The following is a 26,310-nucleotide window of genomic DNA, read 5'->3' as shown; positions in this document are numbered from 1 at the left end:
GTGGCAGGTGACAGTGGATGAGCGAGAGGGCTGTGGGTGTCCTGCATAGTGCAGGGGGTTGGGCTAGATGACCCAAGAGGTAACTTCCAACTCTATGATTCTAACTTCCAGGTAACATGCCTTATTGGATTGATTTAAGTAGTCTTGTTTTCAGGGCATTTGCCTCTTAGGTTTTGTAAGCGCTTAAGCTTTGCTTTACCTTTTGTTGTGGAGCGATAGGAAGCCATTTTGTTTTTCATGGAATGCCACATACCTTCAACAGCAGGATGTCTGGAATGTGTTTGTTGGAAGTATGAGTCAGTCAGAACCCTGCTTAGGTTTTGTGATGGTTTTAAGACCAATAAAACCTTATTCTTGTTGAACGCTTACCTTAATGAGAAGACTCTTGGCCAGGAATAGTGAAAAACAGACAGATGTCCCCTCTACCGTGTGATAGTAAAGGAAAAGATATTGGAACAACCTGGAATTCTCTTTTCTCCTTGGTTCCAGGACAACTTTTTGCATCTGAGGCCACGCTTTGAAATGCAAATGCCACTCAATCCTCTTCTTTAAAGAGTCAACTTTTGCTCGATAACTTTGAATACGCTCAGGCTGCGGTCTGGAACAAGCTTCCCAGGCAGGAGGGTGGTTCTTTTTTTGGGGAAAGGTATTCCACGTCACAAGGCAGCAGTGCCATCTAGTGGTGATTACAACCTTAAATTGAAGGATCAAGATGGCTTACAGTCAAAAGGGAGACGTTTCATCAGCCGATATATGTGTAGATGCCGAAGCTATAGAGGAGAGACAAAGGGAAATAAAGATATTAACACCTAAGACACAAGGGCAGGGGTAGTCAAACTGCGGCCCTCCAGATGTCCATGGACTACAATTCCCAGGAGCCCCTGCCAGCGAATGCTGGCAGGGGCTCCTGGGAATTGTAGTCCATGGACATCTGGAGGGCCGCAGTTTGACTACCCCTGCACAAGGGTATTTGAATATATGGAAACACGAGTTACAGAGGAAGATGGAAAAGGCCTGAGAGGTCGTGCGAACAGACCTTCAGTGTATGGCCGCCATGTTTTCCACCAATCCTGGGATTCTCACATGGATGCTTCCCATGTATTCCACTGCAGAATCAGGAACGGGACATTATACATCATTTCCTCATGTGTATTCTTCACAAGAAGTTTTTATATGAATATTATATATAAACATTTTAATCCTTCTGATTTATTTTCCCTTCATCCCACATGATTTGCCATCCCTCTTCCTTTCTTTTAGGTGTCCTTGTGCTGACTTTCATCATCAATAGATCTCACGTGAATACTGTGACCTCAAAAGACCAGTTCATTATTGCCTATGGGGGACTGAGAGGTGCCATCTGCTTCTCTCTGGTTTTCCTGCTCCCAAACTTGCCGAGAAAGAAGCTCTTCATTGCAGCCACAACAGTGGTCATCCTCTTCACAGTGTTTATTCAGGTAAATGCAGGTGGTTATTTTGGTGTTTGTAGACCTGCTGAGGACTGAGCTTGAGGTCTGAGGCAGGATCATAGCTCCCATCTGCTGGATCCAGTCAGTTTAAACTAAAACCAACCATAGTGCACATTGGTGGCAATATCCATTGTTTGCTTATATCTATAAGTTGTTGTTTTTTCTGGGGGGTTCTGGTTTAGTTTTGGGTACAGCTCAGTTCTGCCTGTACTATGCTGGAGTCCTTATAAAGAGCCCAAATCACTACCGGCGTCCGTGTCCACCTCTGAACCCATGGATTTGACAATAATTATTACACTCCTTTGGGTAGAATCTTCCCTATTTACTGGATTCAACCAGCTTCTCTGCATGTTGTTGTTGCTGCTATTTCCTGGAGAGTTGAATCCCCAGTGGATGCTCTGACTTTGCACACCCCTTCCACAAAAGGGCATTTATTATGGATAATTTGTTTCAGAATTTGGATCTGACCCTCCCCATGTGTTCCACACTTCCTTTGAAGTGAGGCCATGTCGTCATGTAGAAATGGAGCCACGCTCACCCAATTCCCCTCAGTACTAAAACCCCCGTTCCCTGTACCCTTGGTCCATGCAGTTTCCATGATTCCAAGCCTAGCCATGTTAGGTGCTTAAGGAGGTCCCCTTCCTTTGTTTTTCAGCAGCAGAAAAGCTGGTTGGAACCAACACAAGGTGTAGACTTTTTTTGAAGTGGAAGGACACTTCATTTTTGGAAAAGCTGCAAATTTCCCAGATCTGCCTCTCCCTGCGCCATACCGTCAATGAGCTTACAATATGAATCACCTTTAAAAATACCCACACATACTACAAACCTATTGTTATTTGAAAATTGGCTTTGAGAATCACATTTGGTGAGGTGGGAGACACACGGAAGCAGTGGCTGGAGAACTGGAGTTTTGGTGGAAACCAGGATGGGTCAAGGTATTTTTATGCCTCCTCCAGAAGCACCCTGGCTGGGTCAGTGACAAAGCTTCTCTGGATCACCTCATGACCTTAGGAGGGCGAAACTCTGCTTAGAGTGGCATTGTCAGAACTGGATTCCATTCCTGGGAGTCTCTAGTCCCTTGAAAAGGGAGACTAGAGGCTGCAGAGAGAGAAGAGGAGGCCAGAATGTTTTGATCTACTGACAGCAGTTCAAAGCAGCAGGAGGAGAAAAAAATTTTTTTTTCTGGGTTGAAGACATGATGGTTCTAACTTCTGCAGAGTTAAAACCATAGAGTTTCCGGCGATTCCTAGAGAGGTGTGACATCACTTCTGGGCTTTCCTGGGAGGGATGCCATGCTGTCAGTGATGCCTGCCCCCATGCCCCAGCTCCTCTCAAATGGGATGCCCAGCTGGACCTGGCAACCCTAATTGGGTGGGTGGGTGTTTGGTGGGGAAACCCACTTGTCAGCAACCACAGTCAGGGTGAAGGAGAGGAAAGAAGTGGAGCCAAAAAATGGATGGGGAAACCTCAGTACTGAAGAAGCTGTGTTGAAGAAAACATCTATATGGAGTTTCATCGTGTGCTGGTTTACAAAAGTTCCTAAATGGCTTATATGTAATCTCATGGAGAAAGCAGCACTTTCCTTTTGTTATTTTGCCAGCAACTTAAAAAACAACAACAATGAGAACCTGTGACGAAGTCTACAGGCTTTCACGCCAAAAATATATTTCAGGTTGCTGCTGGTGATCAGATGTGTTTCTTTGAGGAAAGAGTGCCTGAAACAGCCGGTTTCTTTGCATTTTCGTGCCACCTGGTGGTTAACATGAGAACAATGCTTTAAACGGCGCATAGTGGTGCAATTACATACATTTCCGCATGATTTCAGTATTTACAGCCTGATTTTTCTCCCCAATGGGAGCCAAAAGTGGCTTAAAGCCTTGTTCTCTCCATCTTCCATTTTATACTCACAGCAACCCTGTAACACAACAAAATCAGAGTCCACTGGCACCTTTAAGACCAACAAAGATTTATTCAAGGTGTAAGTCTTCACGTGCATGCACACTTCCTAAATCACTTTTTTTTAAAAATCTTAAATGTGCACATGAATAATAATAAACATTTGTATTTTAACATTTAGTATATTCTACTGCTCAACCTCTAAGGTTCCTATCAACCTTTATTAAAAATTACTATCAAGGATGTAAAATTACAGTGGCCAACAATAACAATAACAATAACAATAACAATAACAATAACAATAACAATAACAATAACAATAACAATAACAATAACAATAACAATAACAATAACAATAACAATAACAATAACAATAACAATAACAATATATTTTTATACCACTGCTTCCATAACTGGCCCGCAGTGGTTAACACAATACAAACATCCATACAATTAAAATCCCCATAGAACGATTAAAACAGTTTACACATATGGCAAAGACAATGGCGGCAACCTAATATAGCCACACACACACACCCCTCCCATTCTGGGCATCGCTCAGTATAGGTGAAATCTAGAATCTATGTCTAAATATGTCAGGACTATCTTCAGGCTGCTTCGGGCACATTTCTTTAGCTTACCTATATTCGAGCTGTTCTGTATTCCTCTGTAGGTGAAGGGTTACAAAGCAAGCAGATCTTGGTCTCCAGTACTGAACTAAAATAAATTTCCAATAACTGAATGATCAATTAGAACAGCCTTTCTCGCCATTTTTACTGTTGAGAAATCCCTGAAACATTCTTCAGACTTGGGCTTGCACTGATAGATCTGTTCTAACTGAGCAGTCCTGTCAGAAGCTCTCTCAGCCTCACCTACCCCACAGGGTGTCTGTTGTGAGGAGAGAAAAGGGAAGGCGACTGTAAGCCGCTTTGAGATTCCTTTGGGTAGAGAAAAGCAGCATATAAGAACCAACTCTTCTTCTTCTTCTTCTTCTTCTTCTTCTTCTTCTTCTTCTTCTTCTTCTTCTTCTTCTTCTTCTTCTTCTTCTTCTTCACGATGCATCTAATGTTTTCCCCCTTTGAGCAGTCTCCAGAACTAATCAGCTGTTCTATCAGGGCCAATGTTGTTCTATTTTAAAACCCATCCACTTCTGCACTGACCGGTTCGTCTTGTTCTGATTCTCTTCAGTTTCAGTGTTTTGTTTTTCTTGTTGATCTTAATGATTTTCTCAAATGGCCAGAAATGCAAGTTTCATATAAAGTAGTTAGGCTTGCATTAAATTAGTGGTTTATTTATTTAATTTTCTCTTGCCCCACAGGGAGTGACCATTCGTCCTCTTGTCAACTTGCTAGCTGTCACCAGAAAACAAGAAAGTGCCCCCACTGTGGGAGAACAAATTCACATCCGGGTAAGTTCATAAGCTGAAGGAACATAGAGAAATGGCTTATAAAGTATGAATGGCCACCTGCCCCCTTGATCCTTGTCCATCTTGGTTACTCAAAACGAATGACCAGTGGGTAGGAGGCCCTCAGAGAGATTGTCAACCTTACCCTGGCTACTGGGGTGCTGAAGGGGGAGGTGGTCTTCCCTTTGCTGACAAAAAATCATCATGGGACCCATGGTATCCGGCCAGCTACTGCCCAGTCTTGCATCTTGTGTTTCTGGGAAAGGTAGTTGAAAGGACCACAGTGGACCAGCTCCTGGCATACTTGGAGGAAGCTTTGGCACTTGACCCATACCAGTTGAGCTTATGTCCTGGCCATGGAATGGAGAAAGTGTTGGTCGCCTTGGTCTCTAACACCAGCTGGACTGTGGTGATTTGGTCATACTCATGATGCTTGATCTGTCGGCTGCATTCGATGTGGTCGACCATGAGTAATTGGCCTACTGCCTCACCGATCCTGGAATTCAGGGGACAGCCCTTAAGTGACTGGGCTCCTTTTTATGAAAAAGGACACAGAGGGTTGCTGTGGGGGAGGTTTTATCGTGCCCCTATCAACTCTCTTGTGGGTCCCACAGGAGCAAGTATTCTCCCCCACATTAATTAACATCTTTACGCACCCTCTAGGACAGCTGGTTCAGAGATATGGGCTGCAGTGTCATCAATATGCAGATGATACCCAGCTCTGTCTCCTCATGGACGGCCACTCGGATTGCCCCCCAGATGCATTTGCCAGATGTTTAGAAACCATTACTGGATGGTTAGAGCAGAGTCATCTGAAACTCAACTCCTTAAAGACGGAGGTCCTGTGGCTGAGCAGGAAAGAGGCAGGACAGGAAGTGTATCTCCCCACCTTAGCCGGGGCATGACTTAACATTCTGTCCATGGGAAGGAATCTTGGGGTTATTCTGGATGATCCCTTCCTATGGAGGCCCAGGTCATAGGAGTGGCTTGTATGGCATTTTACCATCTTCATTAGGCAAGGCTACTAGCACCCTACCTGCTTCCGGACCGTCTGGCCACAATGATTCATGCCACGGTCACTTCTAGACTGCCCTATGCTTGTCCTTGATGTGGAAACTCTGAGTCTCTTGAGAGAGGCAGGCTAATAATCAGACAAATAAACACATAAATAAATATCAGAAATGAAACACTTTAGATGACATCCTTAAAACAGCTATGGGAGAAGAAAATGTTGCTGGTGCTAGGTATCGACACAAGCAGTTGAGCAAGGAGCCTAAATCTTATGAAGTAAGGACAGACTATGTCATTTCATCCTTCTGACAGGTCAGGAATGCCTTTTGAATGTTTCCCCATATCAAAGACTCTGTGCAAATAATAAAAAATAGTGTATGAGGAAAACGTAGCCCAGTCCACAGCTCATGGTTCTACTTGCTGTGAAGTTTTTCCCTCACCTGCAGTTTGAGATGGTATAGTCCTTTCCACCAATTCAAAACTGATGCAATATTTTGTTGATTTGGGGACTGTAGAACAAATATTTTTGGCAGGCCCAGTTCTGTCCTTCAACTTAGAAGAATTTATCTGAACCATCAAAGTTTGAGTTGAACCAACAAAGAGTGGAATTATTAATCAAAAGATAAGCCTGACCCTGGTAAATGGAGATAATTGGAGCATCTGTCACTTATTTTTCCTTACTTTCCAACTAATTCCTTGGCTAGGTTAAGTTCTTCGTATCACCCCAGGCCTTTAAGGGGGAAACTAGGTGGTACAATATAGGCCACTTCCATACAGCATAGCTCATTTGGGAAATGAAAAAAAGGCCTTTAAAGGGCCAAAAGGGTATGAAGAAGTATGCAACTTAGCTCTGCCATTCTGAAGGTAGAGCTTAGCTCCACACACCACCATAAAGTAGATGCTTCACCTATGGCCAACCTGCAATTCCTTTCTTGAACCTGATCAAAGGTGGTTTTTCTTTGATCTTTCAAAGTGGAAAGTCCCAAGAAGCCCATGGATTATGGTTGGACTGAAAGCAATATCCTATATGTTATAGGAATGCTAGCCTTCAGATAGGACCTGGGGGCTCCCTGGAATTACAGCTCAGCTCCAAAGTACAGAGATCAGTTCCCCTAAAGAAAATTGATGTTTTGGAGGGTGGAATCTATGATACTGTACCCTGCTGAGATCCTCACTCCCAAATCTCTATGCTTTACTTAACCTGGAGCGGGTCATCTTACCCCTCCCACCCCACTGGCAGCCAGGAAGGACAATTATAGGATGCTACCATTTGAATCAGAGCCTCTTGTGGCGCAGAGTGGTAAGGCAGCAGACATGCAGTCTGAAAGCTCTGCCCCTGAGGCTGGGCATCCAATCCCAGCAGCCGGCTCAAGGTTGACTCAGCCTTCCATCCTTCCGAGGTCGGTAAAATGAGTACCCAGCTTGCTGGGGGGTAAACGGTAATGACTGGGGAAGGCACTGGCAAACCACCCCGTATTGAGTCTGCCATGAAAACGCTGGAGGGCGTCACCCCAAGGGTCAGACATGACCCGGTGCTTGCACAGGGGATACCTTTACCTTTACCTTTACCATTTGAATCAGGAGCTTTCTGCAACCCCCCAGGGAACAATCCCAAGGTGGAAGCAGCCATAGACATGGCTACCACCAAATGTGGCAGTCTGGTGTCCAACTTCCTGTTCAGTACTAGAGCATCTCTAACATTTTGCTTATGGCCTGATGTTGTGATGCTATGCCCTCAACTCCCTTTCATCCACAGCCTTCACTATGGTCAGGGATGTGGAAACACAGTATGCCACAATGTCAGGACATGAACTTTACTTGATCAGGAGAGGAGGGATGGGACTGGACCAGCAACTGTCATTTTTCAGGTGCAATTATGTCTAATATCAAGATCCAACCCAGTTGTCAACTGTAAATTCTGGCATGGTTGATAGAGGGATATACATTACTGCGTTGGTTGCTTTAACAGTTTATATGGCAAGCTCTGAATCGTTGCATTGACATACCTTCGGATTTTGAGTCGATCAAGAAGTTTCATAAATGAAGAAATAATAAATATTTCACGAGGCTCTAAAGCAATGGTTCTCAGCCTTGGGGTCAGGACCCCTTTGGGGGTCCAACAACCCTTTCAGAGGGGTCGTGGTAGGGTAAGCAGCTTGGTGTGTGTGTGCGTGTGTGAAATAGAACGTTCGTCTGTCTGGAGCAGCGGAAAAAAGTGAGATTGGCATGGGACGAGAGGCAGAACTGAACTAAGAAACCCCGGGGAAAAACCTAATTTATATACAATCCTGAACAATGGATCTTCATGCCATTGGTCTGTTTCGATTTAATTTCTGTGAAGGAACCCTTGCATAATCTTATGGTTGGGGTCACCCCAACACGAGGAACTGTATTAAAGGGTTGTGGCATTAGGAAGGTGGAGAACCACTGCTCTAAAGGGGAAATACGTAGGGAGCTCCCCTCAACTTTAGGAGAGCTGAGACTCTCACCCCAAAATGTGCCATTGTTTCAACTGCGGGCCTCGGAGGTCAATTGCCTGAGTTCATTCTGTCTGCAGCAGAGGTACATCCATGAATAGCAAAACCCTTTCTCTCTTTTTAGTTCTTGGATCATTTGTTGGCTGGCATAGAAGATATATCGGGACACTGGGGACAGTATTACTGGAAAGACAAGTAAGGATTTGCCAAAAATACAAGTCTCTACATGTGTAGAGGGAGGGGGGGGAAGACACCAGGGAGTTGGATTTCTGTCTCTCACCAGGGACAGCTCGGTGCCATTCATCTTTGTGTCACAAAGCAGATAACTGTTGCATACAAAAAGCATTTTCCTTTCCTTTCATTCTTTTTTTTGTTAAACACAAAAGGATAGGATTGGATTATTTAATGGCTAAATTAAAGAAGATTGTCACTATTCTTAGGTGAAGAAATCCCTCTGAGGGGTGCACTGTATCATTGGTGGAGGCTATGCATGAACACCTAGAATGGCCTCATCCAGGAGAAGTCAATCTACCTGGTCTATGCAGAATATTAGTACTTGGTCTCTGGGGTTTTCAAAGAAGGAGAGCTGGTTCTTATATGCTGCTTTCTCTACTAAAAGGAATCTCCAAGTGGCTTACAGTCGCCTTCCCTTCCTCTCCCCACCACAGACACCCTGTGAGGGAGGTGATGCTGAGAGAGCCCTGATATTATTGAAGAAGAATAAGAGTTGGTTCTTATATACTGCTTTTCTCTGCCAAAAAGGAGTCTCAAAGCAGCTGACAGTCGCCTTCCCTTCCTCTCCTCACAACAGACACCCTGTGAAGTAGGTGGGGCTGAGAGAGCCCTGATATTTCTGCTTGGTCAGAACAGCTCTTCCAGGAATCTCAAAGTGGCTTATATTTGCCTTCCCTTTCCTCTCCCTGCAACAGGCACCCTTGTGAGGGAGGTGAGGCTGAAGGAGCCCTGATATTTCTGCTTGGTCAGAACAGCTCTACCCCGATTTTCAAAGCAGCTTACAATTGCTTTAAAAAACCCAGTGCAGATAAACCCCAGGTTAGGGAGTATCTGGAGATTTTGGTAGTGGAGCCTGAGGAGGGGAAGAACTTCAATAATATATAATGGCGGGAGATCTCTATCCACAACCTGGAGATTGGCAACTTTATATACCCCACATACAGTTGCTACCCATGATGATGAAAGCGAATCTCCAGGCCCAAAGACAGGAAACCTCTGATTTCCAGTGCCAGGAGGCAACATCAGGGGACAGTGTTTGTTGGCCCTCCGGAGCAGCTGGTTGACCGCTGTGTGGGACAGGATGCTTTTAACCACATGGGCCACTTGTCTTCTTGCATTTTTAGGATGTCCTAGTTGTCTCTCCCTTCTGTGATTCCTAGCTGGTCCCTGGCTTGTATAAAATTAATTCTCTTTCATTTCCTGGGCAGACTGGAATATTTAAATGGCAAATACCTACAGAAGTTTTTGCTCCGGGAATACATGCAGCCCAAATCGAGTATTGTGCTCTTGTACGAGAAACTGGAAAGGAAGCATGCCATCGAGTTAGCTGAAGCTGGACAGCTCATTTGTGGGCCGACTCATTCCTCATTGCTGTAAGTGGGGTGTTCATTTTTTCTAGAGCAGGGGTAGTCAAACTGCGGCCCTCCAGATGTCCATGGACTGCAATTCCCAGGAGCCCCCTGCCAGCGAATGCTGGCAGGGGCTCCTGGGAATTGTAGTCCATGAACATCTGGAGGGCCGCAGTTTGACTACCCCTGCTCTATATACATACAATTGTGACCGGACACTCTGATGAAATGCTGAAGGTTCCGAAGCCTCCTATTGGTGGAATATCCTCCACTCAGGGCCAATTGTTGCTCAGGATTCTGCTCCCTCCTTCCCTTCAGGCCTGCTGTGGAGGAAGCCTCTAAAACAAGGGTAGTCAAACTGTAGGCTTCGGAACCTTCAGCGAATGCTGGCAGGGGGCTCCTGGGAATTGTAGTCCATGGACATCTGGAGGGCCGCAGTTTGACTACCCCTGCTCTAGAGTCTAGCCCTGTTGGTTTGCAGTAGAAGCGATTGGAGTCCAGTTATACCTGAAAGATCAACAAGATTTCGGGAGCAGAAGCTTTTGCGAGTCAAATCTGTCTAATGAAAGGAGCTTTGATCTGGAAACTGGAAACCTTCTTGGTCTCTAAGGTGCTTTGGATTCAAATCCAACTCTTTTAAAAGAATGTGTTCTTTTAAAAAGTTTATCTGAATGTTTTTTTTTAAAGAAAAAAGATAAAATTTAACAAGAACTAATAAAAGTTAGAAAAGGGAAAGAAAAAATGTACAAAAGGGGAAAAGAAAAGAAAAAATAAATTTCCAACTTTCTCTATGCCAAAATCACATTAAATTACAGACTTATCACTTGCTGTGTAATTACAAAGAAAAAGCTCTCTTTTTATGTAAAGAAAAAACATTACATTACTTTTCAAAAATAAAGCATTACAAACATTTTCCCTTCTAAAAAACCACCACCTATCTCTTACATATCACTAAAAAAATTTACAAAATAAAATATTATATTAAAAATTAAAATGAAGCCTGATCAAGAGGAATGGAAAAGAGAGAGAGGAGTCAGAAAAAGGGGAGAGAAAAGCAGTGCGTGAACGGCAAATGCCATAGCTGGCCACGGCCTCGATGGAGCAAATAGTCTGTTACCTCTGTTATAGTTTTATGGTTAATATCATTATTGTTGTTATGAAAAAATGAGTTCCATGTACTGCTTTCTACATTTTATGTAAATCGCCCTGAGCCTTGTCTAAAATATGCCTCTTGTGCTGAGAGCCACAAAAAGCTGTCAGATGTGTTTGGCCAGAGACCACCATGGGACAAAATGAATTAACGTGTACCCCAGCAGGCCTTTGACATCTTTCTTTGAGATAATTACCTTGGTGACCAAATTAATACACAACCCACAGGGTACAGTTTCTTTAACCCTGAATGACAACTTCCAGTCTTCTTGGACTAAGGCTGTTCACAGAGGAATCCAAAGTCTGGGCTTCTCCATACACTTATTATCCAAATTAGCTCATGATCAAGTTGCATCATTAGTTAAGCAGTGGATACGAGGCAATCGTAATCAACTGGACCTGAGTAAAACTCCAACTTTTTTGGCCTGAGTTAAAACAAGATATGTTCTGGCCCCTGCCACTTATCTGTCTCAGCTGGTAATAAGTAAGCAAATAAGGGCATTTACCCTTGCAAGATGCTCCGTCTTGCCTTTGGCTCTTGTAGTGGGTCGCTATGAGAACATTCCCCTTACACTGAGACAATGTTTTTGTGGGAGTGGCGAAATTGATACAAGAGAGCATATATTGTTCCACTGCCCTGCTTATGTAGACATTCGTAGCCACTTGATTGAACCACTCCTTAAAAGGTTGCCAGAACATCATGATGTAAATCGAGCAAAGAGGCTGCTAAGTGATGAGTCCCCCCAAGTGACAATTCAGCTCGCCGCCACCATAAAAATCCGATGCACTAAAGTAGCATAATTTTAAGCTCTATTTTATGATCTGTTTTAAACTGCATTATATCAAATGACCATATTCGTTTGGTCTTTTATGTATTAACTTCACATAACTTGGTCTGAACGACTGTAATAAAGTTTGACTGACCAACTACCTTGGTGACCATTTGAAGTTTGATGTCAAAGGATTACTAACAATTACCAAGAACTTTGTCTCACAAATGTGTTTAATTTTTATAATGTTCTGAGTATTGTCAAGAAACCTTTATGTCTTTTCCCTCCCTCCTGTAGTAAAAATGATAAACCTATATCAGTCAACGATTCAGACAGCCTCAATCTAGATGGAATGGACGACATCCAAAAGATTTTGGAAAGGAACCTGTACAAAACCAGGAGAACTGTAAGATTTTCTTCTGTCTAGTGAGTGGATCGTGCTGGTTTCAACCCTATTTTACACAGTAATGGACAGAATCACCTCAACTTAGGGTTACCAACTTCCAGGTGGGGTCTGGAGAAAGCTTGGGATTACAACTCATCTCCAGAGTAAGGTAGATTGTATGGCATTGCACCATGCCAAGGTCACTCCTCTCCCTAAATCTTGACTTTTCCAGGGTCACCCCCAACTCTCCAGGAATTTCCCAACCTGGTTAGCAACTCTCCCCAACACTTTATGCCTGGATGTTCCTCTACTTGAGAGTTTTTCTCCCTCCAGTTACCAAATGTCATGGACTGGGCCATCAGAAGAAGGTCAGGAAGCAGCCTGGGAAGAATCCCTTCCTGAGAATGCTTTTACTGGAGTTTTGTGATCAGCTTTGGTAACCAATTCTGGGCAGACATATGTGGTGAAATTATAATAAATCTACTTGGATATGAATCCAGAATTGCCAGATGTCTAGCAAAATGATGTAGATGCAACACTCGGGGCCTAGATCAGTCTGTACACCACAGATGTTCCAGGGCTAAAGAGCCTTCAGCACATGGGAAAAAGGGTTGCCAGGTCCCTTGGTCAGTGGGGGGGGGGTGTCACTATTTTCTGGATGTACCTCTTCCCCTGCAAACTCCCCAGCAATGTGGTGATGTCACTTCTGGTGTGTATCAGAGGTGATGTGATCCCGTTATGGGCAGTGTGGAGATGCTCTAGTATTTGGGCAGAACTCTAGGGTAAAAAGAACTTCTATCATGGAGTTTTTGCCCAAATTCCAGAACATTTTTTCAGTCACTGGTACTTCCAGTACGTGCTGGAACAAACATCACTGCATGGTCAGTGACACCAGCTTAGTTCTCCTTTTGCCCCCAGTAAATCCCCCCCCAAACCAGTTGCCAGGGGTCATCTGGCAACCCCAGTCTCTGCTGAGCATGGATGTCCTGCTGCCCCCACTGAAGAGTGAGCCGTGACTCCAGAAAGCTCCTCCCCTGCCATAAATTTGGTTAGTCTTTCAAGCTCTCTGTCTCTCTTCTACGACCCAGGCAGACTAACATGGCAATCCATCTGGATTTATCTGTCGTTCTCTGGTGGGGCTACATAGGTGGCTGAACTAGAGGAAACAGAAGACCTCTTCCAACTCATGGACTCAGTGACCAAGAGTGTTACATGAATTTCCTGGCCCCCATCACGTAATTCAGCTTAACTGCATGGGAAGGGGGCGTTGCCTGCCATTTAATGATGGATGAGTTGAACCTGTTATGTCAGAGAAATGGTTGACATCTGTTCATTTTGCCTGCACAGGTCCCGGCATACAACAGACATACCCTTCCTGGAGAAACGGAACCGGCTGACCAAGCCAAGGAGCTGTTGATCCTCAGGCACAAGAGCTGGCAGATCCATTTGAACAGTAGTGATCATTTGAGCAAGGAGGTACAAAGTCCCATGGATGGGTGGGTCCAGAGCAGTGACTCACAAAAGCTCCTCCCCAACCGCCCATTTGGTTAGTCTTTCAGGTCCTCCTAAACTCTGGCTCTTTACTACTGCCACAGACAGACTGACACAGCTACCCATCTTAAAAATAGACACGGATCACTGAATTAAATGCTGAGGGGAAAAAAATGCCCCTCAGAATTAAAACTGTGGAGGATGAGGGCAACTACCTGCCCCCTTGATCCCTGTCCGTCTTGGCTCCTTAAGGGGAGGGATGGACAGATAGGTGACCAGCTCAGGGATATTGTTAAGTGCTCTCTCCAGTCGGGGGAGTTTCCTGAGGTGCTGAAGGAGGTGATGGTGTGCCCTCTCCTCAAGAAGCCATCTCTGGACCCACATGACCCTGCAAGCTACCGCCCAGTAGCGCATTTAGCGTTCCTGGGTAAGGTGGTGGAAAGGGCTGCGGCGGACCAGCTCCTAGCGTTCCTGGAAGATACTTCGGCGCTCGATCCATACCAGTCTGGCTTCCGCCCTGGTCATGGGGTGGAGACTGTGTTGGTCTCCTTGTTGGATGACCTCCGTCGCCAGCTTGACCGAGGTGGCTCTGCTGTGCTAGTTCTTTTAGATCTGTCGGCCGCGTTTGACGTGGTCGATCACGAGCTGCTAGCAAGCCGCCTCGCCGGTATGGGGATAAGGGGTACAGCGTTACGCTGGATACTCTCCTTCCTCCAAAACCGGACACAGAGGGTAGCCATAGGAGAGGAAGTATCGGACCCTTACCGGCTCCCTTGTGGGGTCCCACAGGGCTCGGTGCTCTCTCCTACATTATTTAACATCTTTATGCGCCCTCTGGCTCAACTGGTATGCCGCGTCAGGCCGCCCCCTCAAAGAGCCGCCGCCCCAGAGAGCCGACACAGAGGACCGCCACCGGGGGACACACACAAAGGTTCGTTCCTAGCGCCCGCTGTATTCCTCATACAGCGGGCTTTATTACTAGTATCTCTATAATATGTTATCTAGAGCCAACTGCTGCCTGTGCCAATTCAGTGCCTGAATTTTCTAATTTAAAAAAATCTGTCTGCCAGCATGTCATGGATGCCGTTGGGCTCAGCCACTCCTCCCTTACGCTTGTTTTCTACATGGAAGGATACTTTGATCCAAAGGAAGGATCAATTATGGGTGTGGCATTTGGACTTTTGGGAATACCTATATGTATCCTAGGAAACAACGGGGATTTCCAAACAGCCCCCCCCCTCCAATACCCTGACTATTTCAGGCTGGGAAAATGGCATTTCCCCAGGGATGGAGTGAAGTTCCTTCTCCACTCACACTGTGGTCTGAATCAAGCACCACATGTGTGGGACTGGAGGAGAATCCACAAGTCATATGACTGTTACGGTTGACACTAGTGCCCATTCTGCACACATTGGATAATGTACTTCCAGTGTGCTTTGGCAGCTGGATTTTCTTGTGCAGAACAGGAAAATCTACTTCTAAAGCGCATTGAAAATGCATTATTTAACATGTGCAGAATGGGCCTAGGTGGGGAACCGAGATCCGACCTATGTAGTAGATGAATTGGTTGGTGTAGCTGAGATGCAGGTTTACTGCCAGCTTTCCATGCAAAAGTCTGTTGTGCATTCCTCCACAAGATGGAGCAATTACAACTCCATTTGCAAGAGTAAACAAATGTGGAAACCTACAATGTGTAATAGACTGACAGGAGGAATGCATGTGTAAAAAAAAAAAGAAATACAGGTTGCAAGGTTGTAGTATTTTTTGTATTTAGAAGTTATTTGTCTCTTTATTACTATTTTGTATTTTCTCCGCACTCTAGAGGCAAATCAAAGACAAAAAATAACAGAAAAGAAACAATAATTTAAAAATCTGATCTTGGAATATTATAAAAAGTTAAGAGTGGTATTCAACAATACAGATGCAGTCTTTAATGATTACTTTCAGCATAGCTGGGATAGCTTAAAATTCCCAAAGATTTAATACAATGAGCTCCTTTTAAAATTTAATCTGGGCATGGAACTGGGTCACTGTGGGAGGGCAGGTAGTTGTGCATTTCCTGCATTTTGCAGGAGGTTGACTAGATGACCCTGGAGATCCCTTCCAAATCTATGATTCTGCGATTCTTTTAAAGAACAAGGGGGAAAACCCCTCAAAACCAGGAACTGATTAAAGGGGGGAAATTATACTTTATATAGAAGCAGAAACAAAACTATAACAACAGTAGTGGCAGATCTACACACCTTTCCATAAAAGGTCCCCTAATATCTGAAAATAAGTCCATATGAACCTGTCTATATCTGTTGATTTATAGGAGATGGACGTCTCTCCAGGGTTGTATTACACTGCTTTGAGCTGCAATAAGGGGCTGGAGAGTCCATTTTTATTGAGAATTATTTTTGGATGCTTTTATTCTTTTAAACCACCCGCCCATCTCTTGGAGGCCAAACAATGGTCAACAATGAGCCAGTTATGCAGAAGACAGCAATTTGAAGCTGAGAGGGGTTTCCCAGAGAAGCCGTGTTTCCCAGCATAGTGCAGCCTGCCCGTCATCCTTCAAGATCCTGATTGTGTGCAGTGTCAGATGAGGCTTTAGATGGTGGGGTCGAGCATCCAATAAAGCTGATGGGCAGGAGGTTCAGGATGGACCAAGGGAAACACTACTTTACGTAGAGAGTGATTGAAATGTGGAATTTGCTGCCAGAGGAATAATAATAATAATAATAATAATAATAATAATAATAATAATAATGATGATGATGATGATGATGATGATGATGATGATGATGATGATGATGATAATAATGATAATAATAATGATAATAATAATAATAAATAGCTTTAAGGAAATTAGATAGATTCATGGAGTATAAGCCTATCCATGGCTACTAGCTTATGGGGACTGAGAGGAACCTCCACATTCAGGGGCACTCATCCTCTGAATCCCAGAACCAGGAGGCAACAACAGGGGAAGGCTTCAGCCTCTGTGCCCTGTTGCTGACCATCCAGAGGAACTGGCTGGCCCCTGTGCGAGACAGGAAGCTGGACTCGATGGACCACTGGCCTGATCCAGCAGGGCTCTTCTGATGTTCTTAACCTCTGCTGCTGTCTCACACCTGCTCCTGTTCCTGTTGAACTCCAACTCCCCCCCCCCCCCGCCCCAGTATTCCTGAAATCTGCCTACCCTGCTTCCTGCCACAAACCAGGAGCGAAGCTGCTAGCATCCCTTTACTCCTGATTCCCCAGGTATCTTTAAAGACAGGGTAGCAAGCCACCCATGTGCAACTGGGGTCTCAAACTCCTGTGCGATGCAAGAGTCCAGGAAGCCTCAATTGATGTGCTGTGTACAGCTTGCCAGGCAGTCTCTATGGATGCTTGAGGAATTGGGAGAGAAGGACAGAGATTGCTGCCTGACACTTAGAAGGCAACGGTGCTGGCAGAAGTGATGTAGTGCTGTGGGGGAGGCGGTGATGGAAGGGGGGTGGCCAGCACTTGGGAACGGCATGGTGTGGCAGACTCCGGTGGCAGGATCCTTCTGGGAAGAACTGTGAAGGACCTTCTGCTACTTACTTCCCCAAGAATGTCCAACCCCCCTTCAAGCTTTCTAATCTTTGGCCAGCTCGTGTCTTTGGGGTCTCGAAAGACTACAGTGCAAATTTTATTGGAAAATGTCCACATGCAGGCCAGTGGTTAATTTGCCCTTGGCACTCAAACATTGGTTTCAGTTCTGGAAAATGTCCCAGAAATGGCAAGCCCGTTGTAAACTGTCCAGTGAGTAACATAAATTTCCCCATAAACTTCAGAGCTGATTATTTTTCCATTTGGGGCCTTGTGACATTTGGCAGCAGAACATGCTTCTGGAACATCCTTGATAACCTTTTCTACCTTTCTTGTCCAGAAAATGCGTGTGGGGACCGATGTTACTACCTGAACAGTAGTTAGCTATTTGCAGGTGACAAGCCATAATCATCACATTTGGAAAGAGCATACCCTTGTGTGGCTCAAGGAGCGTAGGATTTGTATTCTCCATGGGCTATGCTTGGAGTATTCTTTTAAGGACCGATTTTGGATGACCTTCTCGGAAAGCAGGCAACATCTGTACACTCGTGAACCCTGTTTTCTTAACAATGGCAGATATGTTGGGGAAACAAAGGACGAAGAGCACAGGATCTCTTGTTAAAGGAGGAAAGAAACAAAGCAAAATGGAAATTGGCAGTTGGGAGGTGGCCAGAGCTTTTTTTGGCAGCCTGGACTTGGAGGGCCCACCTGCCAGATCACACATCCATCCGAGACTTGCTCTCTGCTTGGAAAAGAGAACAGACACATCGAGGCATTCAGTGTGCAGACAGGCGCCCTTGAGGAATGGAGATTAGTGCTTTAGAGAAAGGGCAGAGGGCTCCCTAGCAGGGGCCTATGCCTAGCAAGCCCTCTGCTGGCTTCTCAGCATGAAGCCAAAGAATACGCCTGCATGGATTGCCAAATATCTACTGCCCAACCTGGCTGGTCAACCTGCTCATTTCAGATTAGCTTGGATGACTGGGACCCAGTAAAGTGGATGTTCTGTTTTCCAGCCTAAAGCATGGGTGAGAAGAGAAATAATAACTCATCACAAAAAAACCCAACAACAACAACAACAACAACAACCAAAAAAACATTTCACTCCTCCTGTCTACTTGTTCTGTGCCTTTTTGGAAACTTCATTTCTTGTCTTCGTCTCTTTTTATCCGTTAGCTGGCGATTGGTGGAGCAGGTTGTCCTCTCAGCCAATACGCTGCTGTAGGTGCTGCTGGATGTTTGTCCTTGTTTATAATATGTTCCCACTCTTAGCGATTGGTGGCAGGAGTTTTGGCCACCTGGATAGTCAATCGCTGGTTTCTAAGGTCTCCCTCGATCTGTTTGAGCCATGTTTCCTTGAGCACCAGTCGTTGGATCTTCCATTCAGTTGGTCATTCTCGCCGGAGGAGTTTCTGAGGCAGCCTGCTGGTGTTCATTCTGCAGACACGGCCAAAGCATTGCAGTCTGTGCTTTCGGATGTGTTCTTTGCTTTGTGGCTGGTTGTCCCATTTTGTCTGAATTGCCTCATTTTGACTATGATCCCATAGAGCAGGGGTAGTCAAACTGCGGCCCTCCAGATGTCCATGGACTACAATTCCCAGGAGCCCCTGCCATAGAGAGACACCCAGAATCTGCCTCAGGCATCGCATTTGGAAGGTCTCGAGTTTGTTTATGTCAGGTTGTAGTAAAGTCCATGTTTCTGATCCACATAGGAAGATTGGTGTCCGGAAGAGATGAACTTTTGGTCTTGAGAGAGATGTTTGTCATCTCTTGTATGTGGCGAAACTGAGGGGCTTTTCGCACCGGGATCTTTGTTGCAAATTGGTCACTGAACGAAAAATCGCCATTTAAAATAGTGGAATTCGTCGTTATGCATACCTGCCTTTGTAGTGGAATCCAGTTGCGTTTTGTAGCGTTTCCCGCAGCTTCCGGTCTCGGCAGAAATCGCTAGAAAGGAAGCGCTATTGCCAAGCTCGTCCCGCCCCTGGCCGTCAAGCAGCCAATGGGCAGCCGTTAGCATGCTCCCAAACAGCCCCTTTCCCTTTAAGAAAGGTTTTTTTAAAAAAAAAAAACAGACCCATTGTAACGAATCTGTGTAGATTCGTTGCAACGGAGAGACCCATCCAGCTGCCTAATGTGAGCTGTCGTTTGATCGTATGATCGTTGCCACGCTGCCTCGAGTGATAAAAAAAAAATCCCCCCCCCTCACGGGCCCGATTTTCGGCTGAATTAATGTGTAAAAAATAAAGGGACTTTATTTCAGCAAACGGGCTTTTATGTGGTTTGTGCTTAGTGACTAAAGGTGAAGGACTGAAGCCAGGGAAGCCTCTAAACAGAAAGAGGCTCGTCGGTGCGTTTATCCCCGCTCGCTCGGAGAAAAAAAAATGGCGATCGCTTCGCCGGAAGTTTGGAGGACAGGCTCAGGAGGAGGGACTTTGAAGAAACCGCAACAATGTTAACGCACAGGTCTTTATCGCTAGTGTTGCAGATTGTTTGCAAGAGTGTAGCGCTTTCCGGAGGGTGAATCCACTTTTTGGGATTCCCCTGAAAGCGCTACAACGAAGCGCTTTTTGCTGATCGGTTTCAGGAGTGTTGCAGATTGTCTACGACGTCGTGCGTTATGGCAAATCAATAGCGTTTCCAATTAGCAACCATTGTGCGATTTTGAAGCCGTGCAAAGAGCCCCTCATAATCAATTGAAACCAGACAGATGGGAGAATTACAAGTGACTATACCAGGGGTAGTCAAACTGCGGCCCTCCAGATGTCCATGGACTACAATTCCCAGGACCCCCCTGCCAGCGAATGCTGGCAGGGGGCTCCTGGGAATTGTAGTCCATGGACATCTGGAGGGCCGCAGTTTGACTACCCCTGGACTATACAATGGACTAGACAGGATGCCTCAAAAATGAACAGGGTATTCCTCATGCCAGGAAAAGCAGGCTTTTGAAAACCACTCCGAGCCAGTTTGCTAGGTGTGGTGGCACATAAACCTCAGAAATAAATAAATAAATAAATAAATAAATAAATAAATAAATAAATAAATAAATAAATAAATAAATAAATAAATAGATAAATAAATAAATAAATAAATAAATAATAAAAGGCCTTAGCACAGGGGTAGTCAAACTGCGGCCCTCCAGATGTTCATGGACATGTCATGGATACTGGGAGCAGGGAGTTTCATCTGATGTTTTAGTGATATGCCACATGACCTGGAAGTGACGTGCGAATGCTGGCAGGGGCTCCTGGGAATTGTAGTCCACGGACATCTGGAGGGCCGCAGTTTGACTACCCCTGCCTTAGCACCTGGTTCCTGGCCAGAAGTAGCAATCCTGAGTTTTCCATTGATGACCACCTTTAAGTATACTTAATGATTTCTACTTATTTGATTTAATAGCCTGGCCCTATCCAAGAGCCCCACAAAGTAATAATATTTTAGCCACAACATTCCCTCAGATGTAGCCTGAAACCACTTGTCCTTTGCTCTGATGACCAAATGCCAATTGGTAGGGGACATACAATGCATCTGGAAGACATCCAGATTTGGGCTTTGCAGAGTCTCGGCACAAAGGGGTTGCCAGAGTTGAAGGAGGGCTGTGAGTTCTCATCTGACGCTGGCACATAGATGGTGTCTATAAAACAGTGAGGCTAATAAGTTTTTGAGAAGGTGCTTTAAGCCTGAGGGCAAAAATACACTAGAAGCCTACAATTTAGGGGGTTGCTAGTGCTCTCCTCTAAGATTTTACAGATCTTAGAAGTTAAGCAGGATCAGCCCTGGTTGGTACTGGGATGGGAGACCACCAAGGATATTCAGGATTGCTATGCAGAGGTAGGAAATGCCCAATCATTTCTGTTTGTCTCTTGCCGAGAAAATCCCATGCGCACTGTTAAGTGAGATGCGACTTGATGGCATTTCCCACTACCTGATGAACATGTAGGTCATCTCCAGCACCTTCAAATCAGCAGCAGACAACTGTGGCACAGTTCTTGCTTCGGGGATTGGAATTTATGGAACCAACCCCGCCCAATGCTTTTCCCAACCTGTCCTTAAGGACCCACTTTTCTACTATCATTTGAAAGTTCTTCCCAATAACCTGTTCAATGAAGAAGGGTCAGGTCCCAGTGGCAGAACATATGCTGTGCACACAGACATTCCTAGATTCAATCTCTACAGCTTTTTTTCAACCTCTTGACTGTAAAATTTTGCAAGCTTTGAGATAACCCTGAAGTGATAACAGCTGGCCACATCTCTTTGCCACGCCCCTGGAAGTGACATGTCACCTTTCCCTCTGATCTTCACATCCAGAGTAAAAACAATCTGAAACACCCCCCCCCCACACACACACTATCCCCAAGAGCAGGGGTAGTCAACCTGTGGTCCTCCAGATGTTCATGGACTACAATCCCCATGAGCCGCTGCCAGCAAATGCTGACAGGGGCTCATGGGAATTGCAGTCCATGAACATCTGGAGAACCACAGGTTGACTACCCCTGCCCAAGAGGACTCCCTCAACTGGAGAACAGCGGATTGCTCTGCTCACCAGTGGGGCTGAAAAGCCAGGCTGCAGTGGTGGGTGGGCGTTAGACCCAATCCTCACCCATCCACTGCCAAGCCCCAAAACAACCCAGTGTCCTGCTCTTCTGGGCCAAGCCTGAGGCTGGGGTAGCTCCCCCTCCAACCCACTCCAACCCAGTTAGAAAAATGACCCTTTCAACCAACCCCAAGTGGACTCACTGTGCTAGAATCCAATGGCCACTAACCACTATACTTGGCCGGCAAATGCTTGCATGACCAACCCCCCCCCCCTCCAAGGTCAATATTAACAATTTTGGGAGCAGGTGGGTTGAACTGGTCAAATAAGGTGAAAACTACCCACTCCCTTAAAAATATATATTTTTTAAGTTAACCCCCACCAGTCCATATAACCCCGACAGGACTCTGGAGTAATCCTGGGGTTACATGTAACCCTGGTTGGGAAATGCCACCCTAGAATCTCTGATGAAAGAATTTCAGGGAAGTTGTCCTGGCAAGACCTTTTTGTGCCTGAAACCATGAAGAGCCATTGGTAGTCAGAGTGGACAATGCTGAGAAATCTGGAGTAATGGTCTGGCACATTATAAGGAAGCTTCATTCTCTCTTGGGACATTAAAGAGCGGTCATCCTGAAGGAAGGACTAATACAGTCACTCTGCAACTGGGGCTAATTTAGGAAAATGGTGGAGAGAGGGGAGATATAAGTTGCTTGTTTTGTTGTAAATGGCATGGATCAATGAGGGGCAGCAGTATAGGAATGCAGTAAGGCCCTCCATCTATGTCTTGCATACATTATTTCTCAATGTTTAGTGATGTCTTTTCATCATTGCAGAAGGAAGACTCCTATTCGGCAGATGGTGGAGCTAACCGTTACCCCAAGTTGTTCCGGTCTCTTACTGGTAAGATGATGAATGATCTGCAGAGTTAGCCAGCTGCCAATTCCATGGCAGGCCCCTGTTTTATTTATTTTATTTTTTTTGTTCTCCAATGGAAGTGGCACACAAATGGCCCTTGGCTGGTTGCATCCCAGGGTGGTTCTAGGCATTTTTATTTTAATCAAAGGCAAGCAGTAAAAACAATGCTTCCTCGGAATCAGAGCTTATTTTTTAAAAATGACACCCAGAGAGACACCCAGAGAGACACTCTCCACCTCAAGTACAATTTTATAAATCTTTATTATATCCCCCTTATTTGTCTCTTTTCTAAGCTGAAAAGTCCCAGAAATCTTCCTCCTAGGGAAGGTGCTCCAACCCCCTCCATGGAGGATAAATCTATCACTGGCTACTAGCCATGGTGACTGAGGGGAACCTCCACATTCAAAGGCACTAGTCCTTTGAATCCCACTGCCAGAAGGCAACATCGGGGAAGGCCTTGGCCTCTATGCCCTGTTGCTGCCTGTCTGGAGGAAGTGACTAAACACTGTATGAGACAAGATACTGGGCTAGGAGGAGTATTGGTCTTATCCAGCAGGACTCTTATTATGTTCTTACCTGTTTATTTTTGCTTCTTTCTACAGTTGGGGATGCACGAAAAACTGTGGGTGTGAAATCCCCCAGGTCCAAATCGGTTGGCCTTCTTATTCCTGGACAACCAGGAAGCACCCAGTGGATTTCTGAAGAAAAAACTAGCAAAAGGCCAAGCTCCATGGAGTAGTGAGGCCATGGCGTGGCTTGTCTTCTGTAGTCCTTTAGGGTCCCGTTCTTGATCCCATAGAGAACACTATATAGATTTGAATACTGCTTATTTTCTGTAAGAAAAGACAAAAGAATATTGTGTGGGTCCAAGTGAATTGCAATTGTTTTCTATCAACATTTGTTCAGGTCTTTCTAGTTTGATGCAGAGGTATCAAAATCCTTTAAACTAGTGGTCCCCAACCCCCGGTCCGGCGACCAGTCCCGGTCCGTGAATCAGTCGGTACCGGGCCGCGGCTCTCCTCCTCCTCCTCCCCCGGCTGCTGCCTTGGGGGCTGCCCTGCCACTCTGCCGCCAGCTCACCTTTGGTACTCTCCAGTGGCCGCCATGGCAGCACCCCCCAGCGGGTGGTGGGAAGTCAGGGGTACCAGCAGGAAAGCAAGTGGAGCAGGGGTCAGGCGGCGGTGGCAGCGGTGTCCCTCGGCAAAAGACTACAACCCCCCCCCCGGGCCTCAGTAAAATTGTCAAGCGTTGACCGGTCCCCAGTGATAAAAAGGTTGGGGACCACTGCTTTAAACACACCAAGTTTCATCCTGAATCTGTGGATCATCAATGGTATGTTCTTGATCTCTTGAGACCAATCCAAGCCAGGCCCTGCAGCCTCCTGTTGCTGCTATCTCAGACTGCACCAGGTCTATTGCCATCAAGCCCATCCCAGGAGCAACTCTACCACCCCGATCCATCTTTCTCCTCCTTCTAGCCCTTACCAGAAATATTAAGTGGAACAGATGAAGGCTATTTACCTTATCATATATCTATTGTCTGCCTTCAGTTCCTAGGGTGCAATTGCCTGATATAAATAGGCTTTTTGATCTTTTAAAGCAGGGGTAGTCAAACTGCGGCCCTCCAGATGTCCATGGACTACAATGCTGGCAGGGGGCTCCTGGGAATTGTAGTCCATGGACATCTGGAGGGCCGCAGTTTGACTACCCCTGCTTTAAAGCTACCTGACCTCTTGCAAGCCATTCGCCAAACTTGGCACATGTCTCCTGACACACCCAATTCAGGTAACAATTGTGGACATGCCTGTTTCTCACATCTATGACTGTAACAGGAAGAGAAGGATTCTCCTTCCTCCTTTTGTTTGTTAGGCAGAGGAAGATACATCTTGTTTCTTTACCACGGAACTGCTTATGAGTAGAACTCCTGATTGGCGTCGTAGGAAGCAGTGCATTTTTCTTGTTTTGGCTTCCAGTTTCCCCTACCCTGTTAGCTAGTAAAATAGTCTTTTTATATACTTCGATACTGCCTTGCCTGGTCTCATCATTTACATATTCTCTGCTACTTTTACACAATATTTACCCAACATGTAGTCTAGCAAAAGGCCAATCCCACGGATAGACTTTGCTCCCCAGAACGGCTTAGGCTGCGCAGGGATGGCTGGTTTAACTCACACACACACACACTCTACCACAAACAAGTGATCCTCACAGACAAGTCCCTTCCTGGGATCAGCTTGGCCCATGTGGAGAGGGCTCATTCAAACTGGGCTTTTCTGCACAGCCTGACAAACAGCTAAGTTATAATCCAATGAGAAATATTTTTTTTTACAGGGATATTTCGGGGGTGGTGGTGGTGGTAAGTAAGATATACAGCAAAGGAGGGTATAAAGTGACAGTGTGGAGCCAAGTAGTTGTTCTGACATTGTGAATGTACTACTGCATCGCCATGTCTGTACAAAACAAACACAATAAGCGAAAGGCATAGCAGGAAGCTATTTTGTTCTGAAGCTAATGCGGAACACATACTGTGGATTCCACCATTGGAAAACTCGGGGGGGGGGGGAAGCCCTACTTCAGGATGTCTACCAGGAAAGAATGAAGGCCAATCGATCCACAAATATACAAGACTAAAGAATTATTGACTGAAGGCGTATCGATAATGTCTTATTTATTATGAACTATACTCAATGTCTCGTTTTTCAAAAATCAGGTAAAGACAAATTGTGTTCCGGATATTCAATACTCTACTTTCAACTGACAGTCCTTCCTCAGTGGCCTATACCTATCAAACAAATACATTTCCATAAATTATTGAATCTCTCATACTGAACAATTCCATATTATATATAACTAAAATAGTCCCCACCTGTGGTTTTACATCCAATAATACTCAAGTCTCCTTCACGTAGATTCTCCTACAATTCTATAAAATAAATTATTAATTTTCCATATCTTAAACCTAACACAATAATTCTTCAAATACAATGTATTAAACCAAATTTACTTATTTAGAAGAAGAAGCAGAGTTGGTTCTTATATGCCGCTTTCCCCTACCCAAAGGAGGCACAAAGCGGCTTACAGTCACCTTCCCTTTCCTCTCTCCACAACAGACACCCTGTGGGGTGGGTGAGGCTGAGAGAGCCCTGATATCACTGCCCGGTCAGAACAGTTTTATCAGTGCCGTAGCCAGCCCAAGGTCACCCAGCTGGTTGCATGTGGGGGAGCGCAGAATCGAACCCGGCTTGCCAGATTAGAAGTCCGCACTCCTAACCCCTACCCCAAACTGGCTCTTTACCTTATAGTATTCAATGGCTCCAGGTATCTTCAATGGCTCCTGGTAATTTTCTAAATGGGCCCACATTCCCATACTGCTTAGTCATAGCTAAATGCGTTCAAATCGCAAAATGGCAGGTGCACAGTGCCGTATCACTTACAAAAAACTGGACAGGTCCATTTACAAAAGAACTGGACAGGTCCTGCAGAATCTCTGATGCCAACTCACAACGTCCAAGGGGGATCCAAAATTAAGATTTAAAAAAGTAAGTCGGTAGCGTGGAAAAGGTCAAAGAAAGGCATCCCATTCAAGGGGATATACTCCTTGAGTGTACGTAGCACCCAAACCCTCTAATGTCCAGGCATGCTTAGATGTTCTCACTAACACCTATCTTTCG

The 26,310-nt window shown here is 45.3% G+C and overlaps 1 protein-coding gene across 1 annotated transcript in view; it reads left to right on the top strand.

The window, feature by feature from the left end:
* Positions 1–24,236, top strand: part of LOC143822478 (sodium/hydrogen exchanger 2-like) — a 33,073-nt gene extending 8,837 nt beyond the window's left edge. Inside the window, exons 5-12 of the mRNA XM_077307666.1 lie at positions 1,261–1,457; positions 4,684–4,773; positions 8,383–8,453; positions 9,701–9,865; positions 12,058–12,166; positions 13,493–13,621; positions 22,559–22,625; positions 23,243–24,236. Of these exons, the coding sequence (XP_077163781.1) occupies positions 1,261–1,457; positions 4,684–4,773; positions 8,383–8,453; positions 9,701–9,865; positions 12,058–12,166; positions 13,493–13,621; positions 22,559–22,625; positions 23,243–23,379 (965 nt within the window). The 3' untranslated portion in view covers positions 23,380–24,236. The remainder of the gene's footprint in view (positions 1–1,260; positions 1,458–4,683; positions 4,774–8,382; positions 8,454–9,700; positions 9,866–12,057; positions 12,167–13,492; positions 13,622–22,558; positions 22,626–23,242) is intronic.
* Positions 24,237–26,310: the final 2,074 nt, after the last annotated feature.

The sequence above is a fragment of the Paroedura picta genome, chromosome 13 (genome assembly GCF_049243985.1).
Source record: "Paroedura picta isolate Pp20150507F chromosome 13, Ppicta_v3.0, whole genome shotgun sequence".
NCBI lineage: Eukaryota > Metazoa > Chordata > Lepidosauria > Squamata > Gekkonidae > Paroedura > Paroedura picta.
Note: the sequence above shows the minus strand (reverse complement) of the source record. Positions and strands in the feature narration are given on the sequence as shown.